This window comes from Mesoplodon mirus, assembly GCF_964341445.2.
Source record: "Mesoplodon mirus genome assembly, chromosome: 3".
In the NCBI taxonomy this organism is placed as follows: Eukaryota; Metazoa; Chordata; class Mammalia; order Artiodactyla; family Ziphiidae; genus Mesoplodon; species Mesoplodon mirus.
Genome location: NC_138978.1, coordinates 103,947,288 through 103,962,506, shown reverse-complemented (window position 1 = coordinate 103,962,506; position 15,219 = coordinate 103,947,288). Strand labels below are relative to the sequence as shown.

The 15,219-nt window shown below is 51.4% G+C and overlaps 1 protein-coding gene across 2 annotated transcripts; it reads left to right on the top strand.

Annotated features, from left to right (window-relative positions):
• Positions 1-3,882: 3,882 nt before the first annotated feature.
• Positions 3,883-5,382, top strand: KCNA2 (potassium voltage-gated channel subfamily A member 2; the record flags this gene model as incomplete). Of its 2 annotated transcripts, XM_082614718.1 has the most annotated exons (2): positions 3,883-4,776; positions 5,111-5,250. In XM_082614718.1, the coding sequence occupies 2 exons, from the start codon at positions 3,883-3,885 to the stop codon at positions 5,177-5,179; spliced, it is 963 nt and encodes a 320-aa protein (XP_082470844.1). The 2 variants fall into 2 exon arrangements, with proteins under 2 accessions (XP_082470844.1, XP_082470843.1); XM_082614717.1 differs by having other exon boundaries at positions 3,883-5,382.
• Positions 5,383-15,219: the final 9,837 nt, after the last annotated feature.

Below are 15,219 nucleotides of genomic sequence, written 5' to 3'. Positions count from 1 at the left end.
CCAGTCCAGCTTCTATGAGGCCCTAAACCAAACCAGTCCTGGCTTGTAGTCATCTGTCATTCCCAGAGCTCACTGAGGTCACTGTCCCCCTGCAGCTCTGGTTAGGCCCCCAGTCTTAAACCATACCTTGAATACTACCTTGATGAAACACTTGAATCCCACAGACCCAGACCCTGTGGGCTCTCAGAGCTTCCATCAGGAGCTACAGGCCTAAAGAGGAGGGTTCTCTGAGCAAGGAGGGCCCAGCAGCAGCCTCCCTGGGACTAGAGGTCCTCTGCGCACAGGGCTCCGTGTCTGCTGCAGTTTGGGCTCAAGGAACCGCTATTTGGAACAGCAATTCAGACAGGACACCAGAACTGGCAGGGGCTTGGGGCTGTCACGGGGCTCCCAAGAGCACCCTGGGCCCTCTCAGATCCACCATCTGAGCAGAGGGCAGACTAGGCTTCCCACACATTCTTCCAAAAGCAAAGGGCATCTTCCATCACCCACCCCGGTGTGCCGTGAGCTGCATTCCCAATTCCAGAGCCCCGTGGGCCAGCTGGCTTTGTGAGGTCTGTCAGGGGCCCATTTTGTGAGGAGCTGGCGCTTCCCTGGGGCAGCTGCACGTCCCCCAGCCTTCCCGGCCCCGGCTCTGCGGGAGGGAGTCCAGAGAGCCAGCGCTGCAGTTCTGCCGGTTCCTGCGGCTCGTCCCGGTGGGGGCGAACACAGCAGCGAGTTTCTGCCACACTGCGGCCCGCACCTGCTGCACTCCCCTCTGCGAAGCCAAAGCTTTGGCTGGGTAAGAGGCGGGTGGGAGGCAGAGCTGGAGGAGGGGGCGAGGCGGCGCTAGAGGGCAAGGAGGGGGTCTGCAGATTCTGTCTGGCAGCATCATAAGAATAGCAACACATTTCCCACGGGGCTGGATCCCTTCTCGGGCCTGGGAGAGCTGCTACTGATTGTTTCCTCCTTGGCTACTTCTTACTGTTGGCAGGAGTCTCTCATGACTGCTCCTCGACTTCTGCCCCCGGTTCCCCGGCCCTGGCAGCACCCAGCTCAGCCCTCCACGAGGTTCTGGTCTGTAAGCTGAGCTCTGCCAAGGGATGGGGTGCTTTCCTCGCGGGGACGGGGCCGAGGCCCCGGGGCCCCACTGAGAGGACAGCCCGGTGGTGGCGGCGGGCGGCGCGCCTCGCCTGCTCGGGCCCCCGCCGGCCCCTTTAATTCGAGTCCGCTGGCGGCCAGGTGCGGCGCTGCGTGGCGCGGTGCGGCTGCGGGCGGCGGCCGGGCTCTCCTTACGCGCCGCCGGCGGGACTGCAGAGCCGGCTCCCGGCTGGCCGTCCGCACCCCGCCGCCGCCGCCGCCCACCGCCGCCGCGGTTCCGCCGGCGCTTGCGGTCACCCAGAAACATGGAGGCTCCGGGTGCCCATCGGGAAGGGTAAATGGGTGTCGGGGCACTCGGCTGCGCGTGCTGCCTCCCCCTGCCTGGGCTGCGGCGCCCAGAGGGGCTGCGGGGCACCGGGCGGCGCAGCCGGCAGCGCGGCGGGCTCGGGCTGAGTCCGGGGCGGGCGAGTCTGTGCCGACCATGGCTGCCGGCCCGGGCCGGGGCGGGCGAGGGGGGCTGGCGTCCAGCGGAAGGAGAGAACACGGAACGGGCTCGGGGACCCTCCGGGCAATGCGGGGCGCGGGGCGCGGGGCGGGGGGCGCAGAGAGGAGCTGGTGGGTGATGGGAAGTGCAGTGACAGCATAACCATGTCTGGTAAATAGAGCCGGTTGGTAGGACCCATATCACTTGCGACGGCCGGGCAGCGTTCCCCCCTCCGGCTCGGAATGAAAACGGCTTTTCGGCAGAGAAGGGCTTTTCCGCCTCCCTGGGGCCGTGGGCTGCCGGGGTGACACCGCTCTTAGGAGGGAGGAAGCCAGGATCTGGGGCAGCAGCCTACTCCCCACCCCCAGAGTTTAGGTTCCGGTGTTTTCCGAAGGAGATCGAGCCTAGGAGCTCCCTCGGATCCTAGGGGCAAAACAGCTGGGCTGCGCTCGGGCCCACCGCTAGAGCCCCCTCCGGATCGGGCAGGAGAAGGTTAAGGTGGCGCTGACTGCCGCGGCCAGCTGGTGGGTCTGATCCACTCGCGCGGAGCCGAGCGCGGAGCGCGCCCGGCGGAGTCCCGGCCGGAGCCCGGGGCGATGGGGAGAGGCCCCGGACCCCTCCCCGCCCTGGGGCCGGCAGGATTGGGCCGGCAGGGGGCCAGCCCGGAAGCCGGCTTTCTCCAGGCTCCCCCCTCTCGCTGCTGCCAAGCCGCCTCGAAGCCCGGCTGACTGAGCCTTGGTTCTGCGCTCACTGCCGAGGAGACAACGTGAGGGATTTTCTCTTGGGGAGAAATCGGTGGTCGAGCGCCTGCCCAGTTCAAATGCCACCGCGCCCGGAGGGAGGCCTGCAGTTTAGGGATCCCTGAGGGAGAGTAAGTCCTGGGACCAAGCCAGCCAGCTTTTGGAGATCGACCTTTCTATGTGAGGAGTCTCCCTAAGTGAGCTCTGAAGGAGTGTGTGTGTGTTGGGGGGCCAGAGTGGGGAGGAGCCGTTCTTCTTCCAGGACTCTGCAGAGGTCAGAGCTGGAAGTCAGGCTGCGGCGTAGGAAGCCCTCCCCTTGGGAGATGCTGTGTCCTGACCTGGGGGTGGGAGGCTTTGCCCAGAGTCCCTCCTGATGGCTGCAGAGGACCAATGGGGCATCTGGCTCAGCCCGGGGAGGCCCCTGGAGGAGACAGGCCCAGCCAAGTCTGAAGGCTTGTTCCCTGGGAGAACATACTTCCAACTGATGTAAGCCTGCCCAGAGGAGGCTGGGAGGCTGAGGGATAGTTCTCAGGTGTGACACCAGAATGCAAGGTGGCCATGGAAGAGAAGCTGCCAGCGCCCTCCTAAATCTTGGCACCAGCTGCCCAAAAGCCCTGATTCCACCTTGTTTTTTCCAGGCAACGTCACACCTCCTGAGGACAGCCAGGAGGACTCTGGCTTTTGCTGAGCATTGCATCTTGCCTCCTTCTTTTCAAAGGCTCCAGACCCAATCTCGGTTGTCCTCGAGTCCTGTGTGCCCTTGACCAGGCATTCCACTGCCCCTCCAGCCCAGCCCAGTCCTGGAGCTCACCTCCAGGACCTGGAGCCTACCCTCCTGCCCAGAATGACTCACCATTATTTCTAGCTCAAGTGAGAAGACGTGATGGGGAATCAGGCTGCCTGTTTGTGTATCTAGGATTCCTGCAGCATCGGATCAGTTCTGCAAGGAAGAGAGCTGCAGATTCCTGCCTTGCCAGGTAAATCAATCTATTATTTAATAACAGCCATGTGTAGAGTCATTGGGGTGTGGGCAATGAGAGAGACCCAGGCCCAAGGTCCACCACCGCAAATACCTCCCAGGGTGCAGGTATCTGCAAGACGTTAGTTCACTGCCTGGGAGAAGGTTCCCTTCCAGCCTCTGATATGGGGCTGTGCTCCATGAAGCCTGTGCAGTGCAGAGGGACCTGTACCAGCCACCTGCCCCCAGTGCAGGGCATTCCAGAGCTTTCTTGAGAGACCGCCACCTCCTCCCCTCTCATCCCCAGCCAAGCTACGAGGTGAACATAAATCTTACTTTTTTGTGGTGGTGGTCATATTTTTGAGGTTCTTGGCTGAGAGATGAGAGAGAAAAAGCAGCAACCCAGGTCGAGTTGCCAATGCTGAGTGGTCTTATGTCCTTAACTGCCTCTGTCTTTCAGCCAAGCGGGGCTATCTCTCTGGCTCTCAGAGAGACCTGGGGGCTCCCCTGCAGGAGCGCAGGCCGATGCTGCTGTGTTTCCTGGGGCCGTAAGCAGCACCCTGAGCTCCCTGCCACCAGGCAGCTAGAAGGCGTAGCGAGAGGCGCTTCTCTTGGTTCCAATTATGACAGTGGCCACCGGAGACCCAGTGGATGAGGCCGCTGCCCTCCCTGGGCACCCCCAGGACACCTATGACCCAGAAGCAGACCACGAATGCTGTGAGAGGGTGGTGATCAACATCTCAGGGCTGCGGTTTGAGACCCAGCTAAAGACCTTAGCCCAGTTTCCAGAGACCCTCTTAGGGGACCCAAAGAAGCGGATGAGATACTTTGACCCTCTCCGGAATGAGTACTTTTTCGATCGGAACCGCCCAAGCTTTGATGCCATTTTGTACTACTACCAGTCTGGGGGCCGGTTGAGGCGACCCGTGAATGTGCCCTTAGATATATTCTCTGAAGAAATTCGGTTTTATGAGCTAGGAGAAGAAGCAATGGAGATGTTTCGGGAAGATGAAGGCTACATCAAAGAGGAGGAGCGTCCTCTACCCGAAAATGAATTTCAGAGACAGGTGTGGCTTCTCTTTGAATACCCAGAGAGCTCAGGGCCTGCCAGGATTATAGCTATTGTATCTGTCATGGTGATCTTGATCTCAATCGTCAGCTTCTGCCTGGAGACGTTGCCCATATTCCGGGATGAGAATGAAGACATGCATGGCAGTGGAGTGACCTTCCATACCTATTCCAATAGCACCATCGGGTACCAGCAGACCACTTCCTTCACCGACCCTTTCTTCATTGTAGAGACCCTCTGCATCATCTGGTTCTCCTTTGAGTTCTTGGTGAGGTTCTTTGCCTGTCCCAGCAAAGCCGGCTTCTTCACCAACATCATGAACATCATTGACATCGTAGCCATCATCCCCTACTTCATCACCCTGGGAACAGAGCTGGCTGAGAAGCCAGAAGATGCTCAGCAGGGCCAGCAGGCCATGTCACTGGCCATCCTTCGAGTCATCCGGTTGGTAAGAGTCTTTAGGATTTTCAAGTTGTCCAGACACTCCAAAGGTCTTCAGATTCTAGGTCAGACCCTCAAAGCCAGCATGAGAGAATTAGGCCTCCTGATATTCTTCCTCTTCATCGGGGTCATCCTTTTCTCTAGTGCTGTCTATTTCGCAGAGGCCGATGAGCGAGAGTCCCAATTCCCAAGCATCCCGGATGCCTTCTGGTGGGCAGTCGTCTCCATGACAACTGTAGGCTATGGAGACATGGTTCCAACTACTATTGGGGGAAAGATCGTGGGTTCCCTATGTGCAATTGCAGGTGTGTTAACCATTGCCTTACCTGTCCCCGTCATAGTGTCCAATTTCAACTACTTCTACCACCGGGAGACAGAGGGAGAGGAACAGGCCCAGTACTTGCAAGTGACGAGCTGTCCAAAGATCCCATCCTCCCCTGACCTAAAGAAAAGTAGAAGTGCCTCTACCATTAGTAAGTCTGACTACATGGAGATCCAGGAGGGGGTAAACAACAGTAACGAGGACTTTAGAGAGGAAAACTTGAAAACAGCCAACTGCACTTTGGCTAATACAAACTATGTGAATATTACCAAAATGTTAACTGATGTCTGATTGAACCCTACCTATTAACATACTCACAGCTCAATGGAACTAATGCAGATATTGCATAATAGCCTGCATTGTAGTCAGTGTGTTCTACAGTGTGTATCTGGTTCTGCATGGAAAGCAATAGTCGTGCAAGTGACTTTTGATCTTTTGATTTTTGATTTAGAACACAGAATATGTATCCATGGCTTTCATGCAAATCTTCATCACCGGCTTAGGGGTTTCCAAAGATGGGAGTCACCTATGGAAGCCCGGATTTCAGAAGGACACATTGAGGCCACCTCATAGCAAATACAGAACCTACCACATCAGTGTCACCTTTTCTTCCTAATGAAATGCACACGGCATCTCGGAGATGCAATTCCCCCCACCACCCCACTTGAGCCTACCTCCCCCTTCACAGAGGAAAACCACGGTAGCTTAGCTTTAAAGTTCTGGTAATTATTCGAAAGGTCTTTCCCATTTTTGCATTGAAAAGAACACACAGTGCTGTGTGTTGGAATTACTTTCTGTGTCACAGGCTGGGGGTTTGTGAATTGCAGTTGCCAAGCAGACGCTCCGGAGGCTTGTGTTTCATAACGGAAAATACTGCATTTGGTTTTTTCTCTGCAGTGTCGATGTGAGGGAAGCCCAGGGGAGGGACAGTTAGGATGACCGAATGTGAGTTGTCAAGTTTCACATTTGCTCCCTTAGGCCTACCGGGAGAAGCTAACAAACCAAGGGACCTCTCAGCTTCAGATTTCACCATTTTTGCAGGTTTCAGGGTCACAGAAATGTCTGATTTCTTCGTTACACTGGAGGTTGCAGGCATCTGCTTTCCTAGTGCTGGGGCCCAGCTACACTGACACTGCAGTGAAATTTACCAGTGATGCGATAGAGCTGCATGGGTGTTTGCTGCATGAATCTCAATATTTAAAACACAGGAGATAACCTATTTTCTTAGTAGCCTACACAGTATTCATATTTAGAGTATTAATAGCCTAGGAATGGCATTGAACGAGGGTTGTTTTTTTTTTTCCCATCAGAATACAAAAGCCCTCAATCAGGAGAAAAAAAATAGACTGTTTGGAGTGGGGAACCAAAACTTCTGGCCCTCCAGCCTACCCCATCCCTGTTCTTCCAAATGGGGGCACACAGCTCTGCAAAGCCAGGAGAGTGAGCAGGGAAAGCAGTGTCTAAACACCTCATGTGACTGCACCTTAGGAATTAACCTAGTCATGGGCATGACTGTATAGCTGACTGGGGCATCTCGTCCTGAGGAACTGCGGATCTGTGGATCCAGTGTATATAAATATGTATCGAGAATCTCTTTCACGAATTCCTCTACCTAGCTAGCTATAGAAAAAATTGCATTTGAACCTTGTATAAGCTTATGCAATACTTTTGACACAGGGCAATATATGCATGTGTTTGACTATGTGCACTAGAGTGTATATATATATATATATATATATATATATATATATATACACACACACATATATATTTATATATACATATATATACATACATACGTGTGTATATGTATATATGCACACATACATATATAGTCATTCTCTGGAGTTCAGGTTCAGGAGCAAATCCACTGCTTGGTGGGTTGGTTGTCTCAGAGGCCTAATGGGTTAATTTGTCTCATTGGTCATCCCACTGGGCCTAGGTTTGCTGCCATTGCCTCAGACACTCCAGTCTTCATGGATTCTTAGATGTTTGAATTGTCTTTCTGCCCTCCATGTGCTGCAGCTTCAGCTTCTCATGGCTGAAGCTTGTCTTACTGAGTGCACAAGGGCCCTAGGGCCCTCACAGCTCCAGCTGTCCTGGGCCAAACCTGACCCAGGCCTCCTCTCTACAGCCCATCATCTTCATCATCTCCATTCTCGTCTTTCCCCACCCTGTCCGGTTTTAATTTAAGACGTAGAATGTATTTACCAATATAGAACATACACAAGAGACCTACATATACCATGAATGAAGACACAACCTGCAACTCTGATGCAAAATACACAAAAGCAACATGGTCATTTGCCTCTGCATCAGTCACTTTCATGAATCTTTCCCCAAAGAGCCAGAATGGATCACCTGCTTTGAAACCAAGGACACTAAGGAGGAGGGCTCCTGGGGACCCAATTCCACAGGTCTGGGGTGAAAGGAAACCTCCTATATGTGGAAATTTCTGAAGTCCAGGACCAAGGGATGGAATCCCTAGTTGATCCACAGGCATGATGTTCTCTCAAGCTCTCTCCACATTAAACTGGCAACCAGGGCTGCTTAAGAAACCAAAGGCTGGGTACAGAATCATTCCCCACCGCCAGAACAGGCTGAGAGTGACGGAGCACTGCATAGCCTAAAGGTAGAGTTCAGCTGGCCCTGGAATAGGTGGAGGTGGGGAAGCCTTTGCCTCACAAACTGGACTTCTTTGCCTTTCAACATAATAGCTTAAATTTCCAAAACACAGCGAGTTGTGTGGTCAGGCTGCCCAGCCATGACTCCAGCCCCGGCCTCACTGTTGGCTCTTCAGCACCTACAGTTACCCTGGGGGGGTGGGGCACCAGCCCAGGGTGCTCACTAGTTCCTGGTCACCCACATCCCCAGGGGTCTGCAGGGCATCCCAGGCCCAGCGCAAAGCCTCTGTGCTTCTCTTCCTCTCCTATATGGGAGGTGGTGCTGCAATTCCAAGACATAGGGGGAGGGACGCAGACCTTGGGAAAATAGATGGTAAAACAACCCATACCTAAGGCCGAGGTTGTGGGGTAGATATTTTATCCCAGTGTCCTTGACCTGGGGTTATAAAATGTTCACCTGCACCGGCACACAGACATGCACACCCATCACAAAAGAGATCTACATTGTTGCCATACACAGATACAAAACATGCACCACACATGCAAAATACACAGAGACCAAATTAATGAAAAGGGCACTCAAAAGATACACGGTTATACCTATATCCAAAATACGCACACTCAGCACAGACATGGAATGTACTTACCAATACAGGACATACAAATACCTACATACACCACGTACAAACCTGCAACTCAGATGCAAAATACACAAAAACTACATGGACACATGGGTATACATACAGAATACACAAAAAATACTATTATTTCTGCACACAAAATACAAACTCAGTTTATACACACAATACATTTATTCATATTACGCACACAAAATACAGCACACACACCCAAGAACACACACACACACCACACATGAAATGTGTACGTATACTCAGATCCATTGTTCTGCCCCCATAGCTATAAATTAATAGGCATAAACAAAAGATCAGATTTAATCATCTTTCCCTAACCTGCGTCTCTCCCCCTCAATATCCTTCAGGAAATCTCTTCCTCTAGTCTCTTCCCCCGCCTCACTCCTAGATTTCAGAAAAATCACCCCAAGGTTTAAAGCAAAATATGGGCCACCATTGTCAAGCAGATCTCTGATTAAGACTGGGAATCTCATAGGGTTTCTACCTGTTCACCTTCCTCCCACCAGAAACCCTGGTGCCAAGTATGGAAGGACCTGGGACAGCTGACGGTCCATTAATATACACCTCCTGTCCCTGTCCTTCCCTTCAAAGCAAGTCCACACAGACAACCCAATAGCCCAGTCTCCCCTGCTCCCAACCCCTGGGATCTCTGGATTCAACCCTGTCCTCTTAAAAGCAGTGGTGGCTCAAGAAACTGCAGGGTCGTAGGCCCAGAACCAGAGTGAGGATGCGCCCAACATTCCTTCAGCCCACAGACCTCATCGCCCCTCCATCCCCAGCGGCTTTGTCAGGGAGCTCAGTCAGAAAGTCGAGGCCATATGTAGACTTGTCTCTTAAAATGAGTCACCTTTACTTGCTTGTGGCATCTCACTTGCTCTTGGGCATAAGCCCAATGGAGTCAACTCCTGAGTCCCCTCTATGGGTATGCAATGCCAGGCAGGCTTCTTCCCCTGCCCCGGCTCCACCTGGTTGCCTTGCCTCCCATCCGATGGCTGTACCTTGAGGAAACACACACCAATTCAGCTTAAGTAAAACCTGATTAAGGACTTAAACCTAATGTTACACAAGCAAACAGCATCTTTTTTTCAGAAGGCCTGATTTGTATCCTATATTCTAAGGCCAGATTGAAATGCTTTGTAAGATTACATGCTGTTTTGGGTTACACATAGAGCTGGTTCTTCCCACTAGTGGGACTAGCTGAGAGCTGGGTGCGTTTTAGCAAAGGCTTCACCTCAGATGGAAGTTGGGGGGTTGAAGTCAGGTATCAGATCAGGTCTCTACTCCTGCGGCCATCCAGGATGTGCCCCACGCTTCCCTCCTAAAGATGGTCAAGCTCCCAGTCTCCATGGAAGAAGCAACAGCCACAGGGGATGAGCATGTGGGTCCAAATCTGCACATTCAGCGCAACATGCTGGGCCTTTCAAGTGTTTTCAAGTCAGGATACCAATTTTCCCTTTAACTTCAGCAGGTGCCTCCATGGGCTCAAACTTTCAAGGAAGTTGGAGTTCTCAGGAGTCTAGAGAGAAAGAAGTCCAGGAGAGGTTGTCAGGAAGAAAGAGTACCTGAGCTAGTCATATTTCAGAATTAACTTTTCAGGAGCTGAAATGTACCTAAGGTCATAATGAAGGCACTGTGCTTCCCGAAGCTTCTGTGGTGTTTGACACACTCTTCCTTCCTCTCTGCTTCCCTCTGCTCCTCTCAGCTGGGCCTCCGAGGATGGAGTAGGCATGAAACCAGGAGGTTAGCCCTGAAAGGGGGCCCCAAGTGAGTGTGCCTCCAGACTCCATTGGTCTGGTGTGGAAAAGGCTCCCAGGAAAGCTTTGTTGGCCTGAGCCTCCAGTCTGGGGGCTCATGTGGCCACCCCGTGTGGAGAGGGCTGCAGGATTAGCTTGTCCTGTCTGCTCTCCCTGGATCTCTCACTCCATTGTAGTGAGGTCTTTGGCCAACTTCCTTAATCATGGTCAACCATAAAATATCAGTGCCACGCCATGTTGAGAGAGGGCAGGCTGGGGGGTTCAGTGCTGCCAACAGTAGCAGAGAAGAGAGGTGGAGGCTGACTTTCCCCAAAGGAAACTATAGGACAGTTTGCAAATTGTATATGAGGGTAGCACCAGACCCCCTCATGGCAGGTGGGAGGAGTACACTGCTTTGAATTGTTTACCCAGGGGTGGGGATGGTGAACCCTGCTCCAGCTCTGGCTCTCCTGGGGCCCATTGTCATAAGAGCCTCCATCTGGATGATGGCTGCCTGGTCTGAGAGGGCTGGTCTACATAGGGTGTAATTTCCAGGGTGCTCCTTGGTTACACAGTGGAGGCTTGCCCAGTCTTGGCAGAGTGTCCATTGCCAAGTTTGAACCCATGACCTCAACCTCATTAGCCACCTGAGCCAACTAGCAGAGCGCTGGATGCTGGGAGGTGTCCAAATGGCTAATGTGACCATTATCTTGATCCTCAGACTTGGCCCTTGTTGAGACCAGCCCTGTTCTCTCATCAAAGCAGCAAGCAGGGACAGGTGGAGGTAAGGGATCCCTGACAAGCTGGGATGGGTCTCTTCCTCAAACAAACCTAGTTCACTTTTCCCTTCTTTCTGCTTCCTTTCCCACCAAAGTTCAGCTCCATCTCTCATAGTTTATTTTTTAAAGAGGAAAAGTGCAATAAACTAAATAGTGACTGTTTTCTTTAGCAATAGTTATTTCAAAATCTTGTTCTCAGGACTGAAAAGTGATAGTACCTGGATGCTCAAATAATGCCCTTAGCTTCTGGGCATTAGTTCACCGTCTCTGTGGTTCCCTCTTCTTCCCACATGGTCACATGACTCCTGCCCTCTGAGGCTCTGACCCTCCTTTGGAATGTAAACATACACTGGTTCAACATCTGCACAAGGAAGGTCGGGAGAAGGCTTTCTTTGTCACTCTGACTCGTCCCCGTGTGCACCACTCTCTGTCTCCGTGTGCATCTCCGTCCCTCTCTCCCTGCCACCCGCCCTTTCTGCCTGCTCTCACATGGCATTCTCACAACCTCTAGGCACTGAAACCTTGAGCTTGAGTGACCTCACGCCAGCCCATCTCGTGGACTTACAGTCAGACTGGCCGGGTGTAATGGAAGCCTGCAGGAAAGCGCTTACCAATAGATAAGAATAAAGCATCCTGAGCCATTACAGAAGATCATTTCCATGCACTAAAAGCCATTACTTGATCCCTTTGTTTTCCTCCCTCCCCTCCCCTGGGAGATGGATGCTGGAGGAATGTGGCCTGGAGGTTTGCACCTGGGATGCGTAGCCTGGGCAGATTTGGGGAATTGCCCTCTGGCTGTCCTTCAAAACAAGCTGACTTGCTTAACCAAATGGATGCCATGAGAGCTGTGGAGGGAAGCAAGTGTTTGTGGGCAGAGGTCTACAGGGATAGTGTTTGTGGGTGGTTAGGGCATGACAGTAGTGAAACAAAGACCCCACCACCCAAGATGGTGTACTGTTGCACAGGTATTTGCACATGTAACTGGGGACTTTAGAAGAGTCTCCTTTCCTGAAAAAAATCTGTGCGGTTGAATTTTCAGACCGGACAATCAGGGAAGGCTGGCAACGCCAGGGTCCCATCCCATTCCTTTTCAATCTACCTTGCTCTATACGTGCGTATACAGCAAAACCTCAGTTAACTGATGGGGAAATGCTCAGGGAAGGGAGCCGTCCAGATGGCTTTACAATTATAGTTTTTTGGGTGGGAATGGGAAAACGTGTTTTGGTTCAACCTTTGTTATGAAAAAGAAAAAAAAAAACCTTTCCTAAGTAGGTTAGTATAAACTTCCCTGCCTTAGTAAGTAAAATGTTTGAAGCTGACAGAAGACCTTGCATTGCTCAGGGTCAACATTCTCAACCTCAGTGCTCGTTGCACAGAGTGTGGGTGGAGAAGACCAAAGAAATAAGCTGAATGTCTGCTGGCTGCAAGACGTCCCTGGAAGTTGGCTATTTGGGCTCATCAGATAATGCCCTTGCTATCATTTGCCTCTTTCTACTGAAATTATAGTAAGAAAACATAATTCTCATTAGTCGAGGTTTTGGTTAATTGGTCCTGAGTTATCACAGGTTTTCCATATATACATATATCTGTGTATATATATATGTATAGTACATGTGTATATGTATACCACTGTTTCAAAAGTTATACAGATATACACTGACCGATCCCCTTAGCTTCACTAAAATGTGGAATACATTTGGCAACCCAAGAAATAAACTGCATTTATTTGAATTTTTTAAATGACCTTCCTTTGCATTCTCACCGTATCTCCAGTTCAGCTCTTTTTCTCCTGCATAGGGACCTCTCTAGAAGGTAGTTCTTTCATAACAAAAGATCAGGCTCTAGCATCTTTCCCTTCCCTCCCATGTGGCTGCCTGACTCAGGGATAAAAGGGAAGTCTGATCTAAAGGCCAGGTGCTTTATTCTTTGTTCTGTCTGCCCTGATTGGCTGTAACCTCATCACTGAGGACCTGAAGAGTTATTCCAAACTTTGTAGCTCTGTGGGAGGGGAAAGCTCGAAGACCTGGCAAAGGATGGATCTGTTTCCCTCTCTGTTTGTCATTGGTGGTAACCTAGGCTTGAATTTCATGAGATCTGAAAGTCACATTTTTAATGAGGAGCTAAAGAACATTTCTGTCCCGTGGAAGACGAGATGTGTAGCAACCAATGGAACTCACAAACCCATCCTCTTGTTGACTCTGGCCAAATCTAGGTTGTGGTGTAGGCAGTAGAGCACCCATAATTCAGCTGCCTCTTTGGAGAAACAGCTGGGTCTAAGCTGAACCGTGCTGTCCTTCTCCATCTCCCTAGCAGTGTGTTGGACCCATGGGCGGTACTTCCAGCCTCACCTCCTGCATTTGACTGTGTGCGCTCTACCTAGACAGGGGTGAGAGGGGCTCCTCATATCTGACGCAAGTGGGGTGGTGCAGGGGTGCTTGCCCTTTCCCAACATTCCCAGCAGCCCTCTGGTCTGGCCAAGTTGGCAGCAATCAGATAATAGAAGCCCATAAACCAGACTTAGCATGGCCAGCTGGTAAACTGGAGCAACTGAGGCAGCCTGTCCTGATGGCCCCTCCTTACACCTCCTGAACCTCAGCAAGGAAATGAATATAACCTTCTGTGCTCCCCTGCACTCCTGAAATAGTCAGATATGTTCCAGATGAGTTTGCATTTGAGAACTGCCTGCATCATTCCGCAGACAGATGCACAGGGCAGGTGTAATTACATAATAATGTGGACAGCTGCTGCAACATCTAGGTAACTGAGGGCGGTGTAAATGTGGCAGTGCGCTAGGACCTTTGGTAGCTACTCAGAGGACTCAGTCCTGGGTCTGTTCTCTGTCTTCATGAGAGGGCTGTAAGCCCTGCTTCTCCTTGAAAATGATTCCCCAGACACTCACTTTGTATGAGCACATGAACACTCTGGGCTGCTAGAGAGAACAAGAGAAGGAGCTGGGGGGAAGAGGATATTCAGGGGCTCACTTTGCTACCAATTTCCATGTCAGCTGCTGACACGCCTGCCTTTTTAGCTTGTGAAGGGCAGGGCGAGGACTGTGACCTGCCAGGTAGGGCTGGAATGGAGCAAGCTGCCACAGGCTAAGAAGTGAGAGAGGAAAGCATGGAGAGTAGCCTGGCTGGCGTTGGCGAGGGTGAGTGTCAACTCCAGAGGGTCTGAACATGCTCCGTGCTTGCCCCAGTTCTGCCTTCACGTGGGATCCAGCGACCCAGTTTCCCTTTGTTGTCGTGCTTGGATGATTCCTTCACTTGAAGGGCCCCAGGAAGCTGGAAAGTCCCATGATCGAGCTCCAGCCTGCTGAGCAAGCAGTGCCCGGGCCAAATTGGCCTCTGTGGGTCTCTGCATCCCTGCACCCCTTGCTCCACTAAGGGTAATCTTGGAACAGTCAGGATTAATGGTGCCAGCAATCAAGGAGGATTCTCTAGTTTTCATCAGGGACACAGCTGTAAAGCTCATAAGTGCACGATGCTTTTTCCTTTTCTAGACCTGTGTGCTTATGTGCTTATATAGGCTGTCTCTGGAGATTTATATATTACACGCACATAGATATAAAATGTAGAAATGGCCGCTCACTTAGCCTCACACAGCACAGATTCTAATTAGGGTTTGCACTGGCTTCCTCTCTGCTCAGGCATGGCTCCACAGCTGCCCTCCGTGTCCTAGCTCTAATAATTTCTGAAAACTCAAAAAGGAGAGGCAGATAAATAAGCCTCCCTGGGATCAATAGGAGAAGGAACTCCAAGGCTGACGGTAACGCTCCGTAAGGATGATGCCAAAAGGGAACCGGGGTCTCCATGGTGATAAGAGGCTGGGGACCAGTGAGAGCTGGAGGCGGAGCAGGGCCTGCGGGGAAGACTCATGGGAGTTGGGAGTCATTTAACTATTTGTTTGCTTCATGAAAATTTAGACACCAGCTATAACCACATTGCAGAGGATGTATAGGTATTATCATTCTTGCTGACATATTCTGGAAGCTTTCAGCCCCACCAACACTGCCCCGCCCAGGACTTCTGCAGCTGAGAGTTCCTGTGTCAGTAGGGTCTGATATTTGTACATAGGTTATACATATATGTGTACATACGTGCCTCAATGAACATTGCCTGTCCACCTGATCATAGGTGTACATAGACTTCATGGAGCTCCACAGTCTTTTGTAAATATCAACACAAGTAAATAAGTATATAAATATATATTACTGAGGATTTATTTTAACATCATTCTGTGTGAAATGAAAAAGCAAATAAAATTTTTGACAGACCCTGATCGTTTCCACCTTCCTTCTTGCCCGACTAGATTACCATCTCTCCACATGCGCATGCACTTG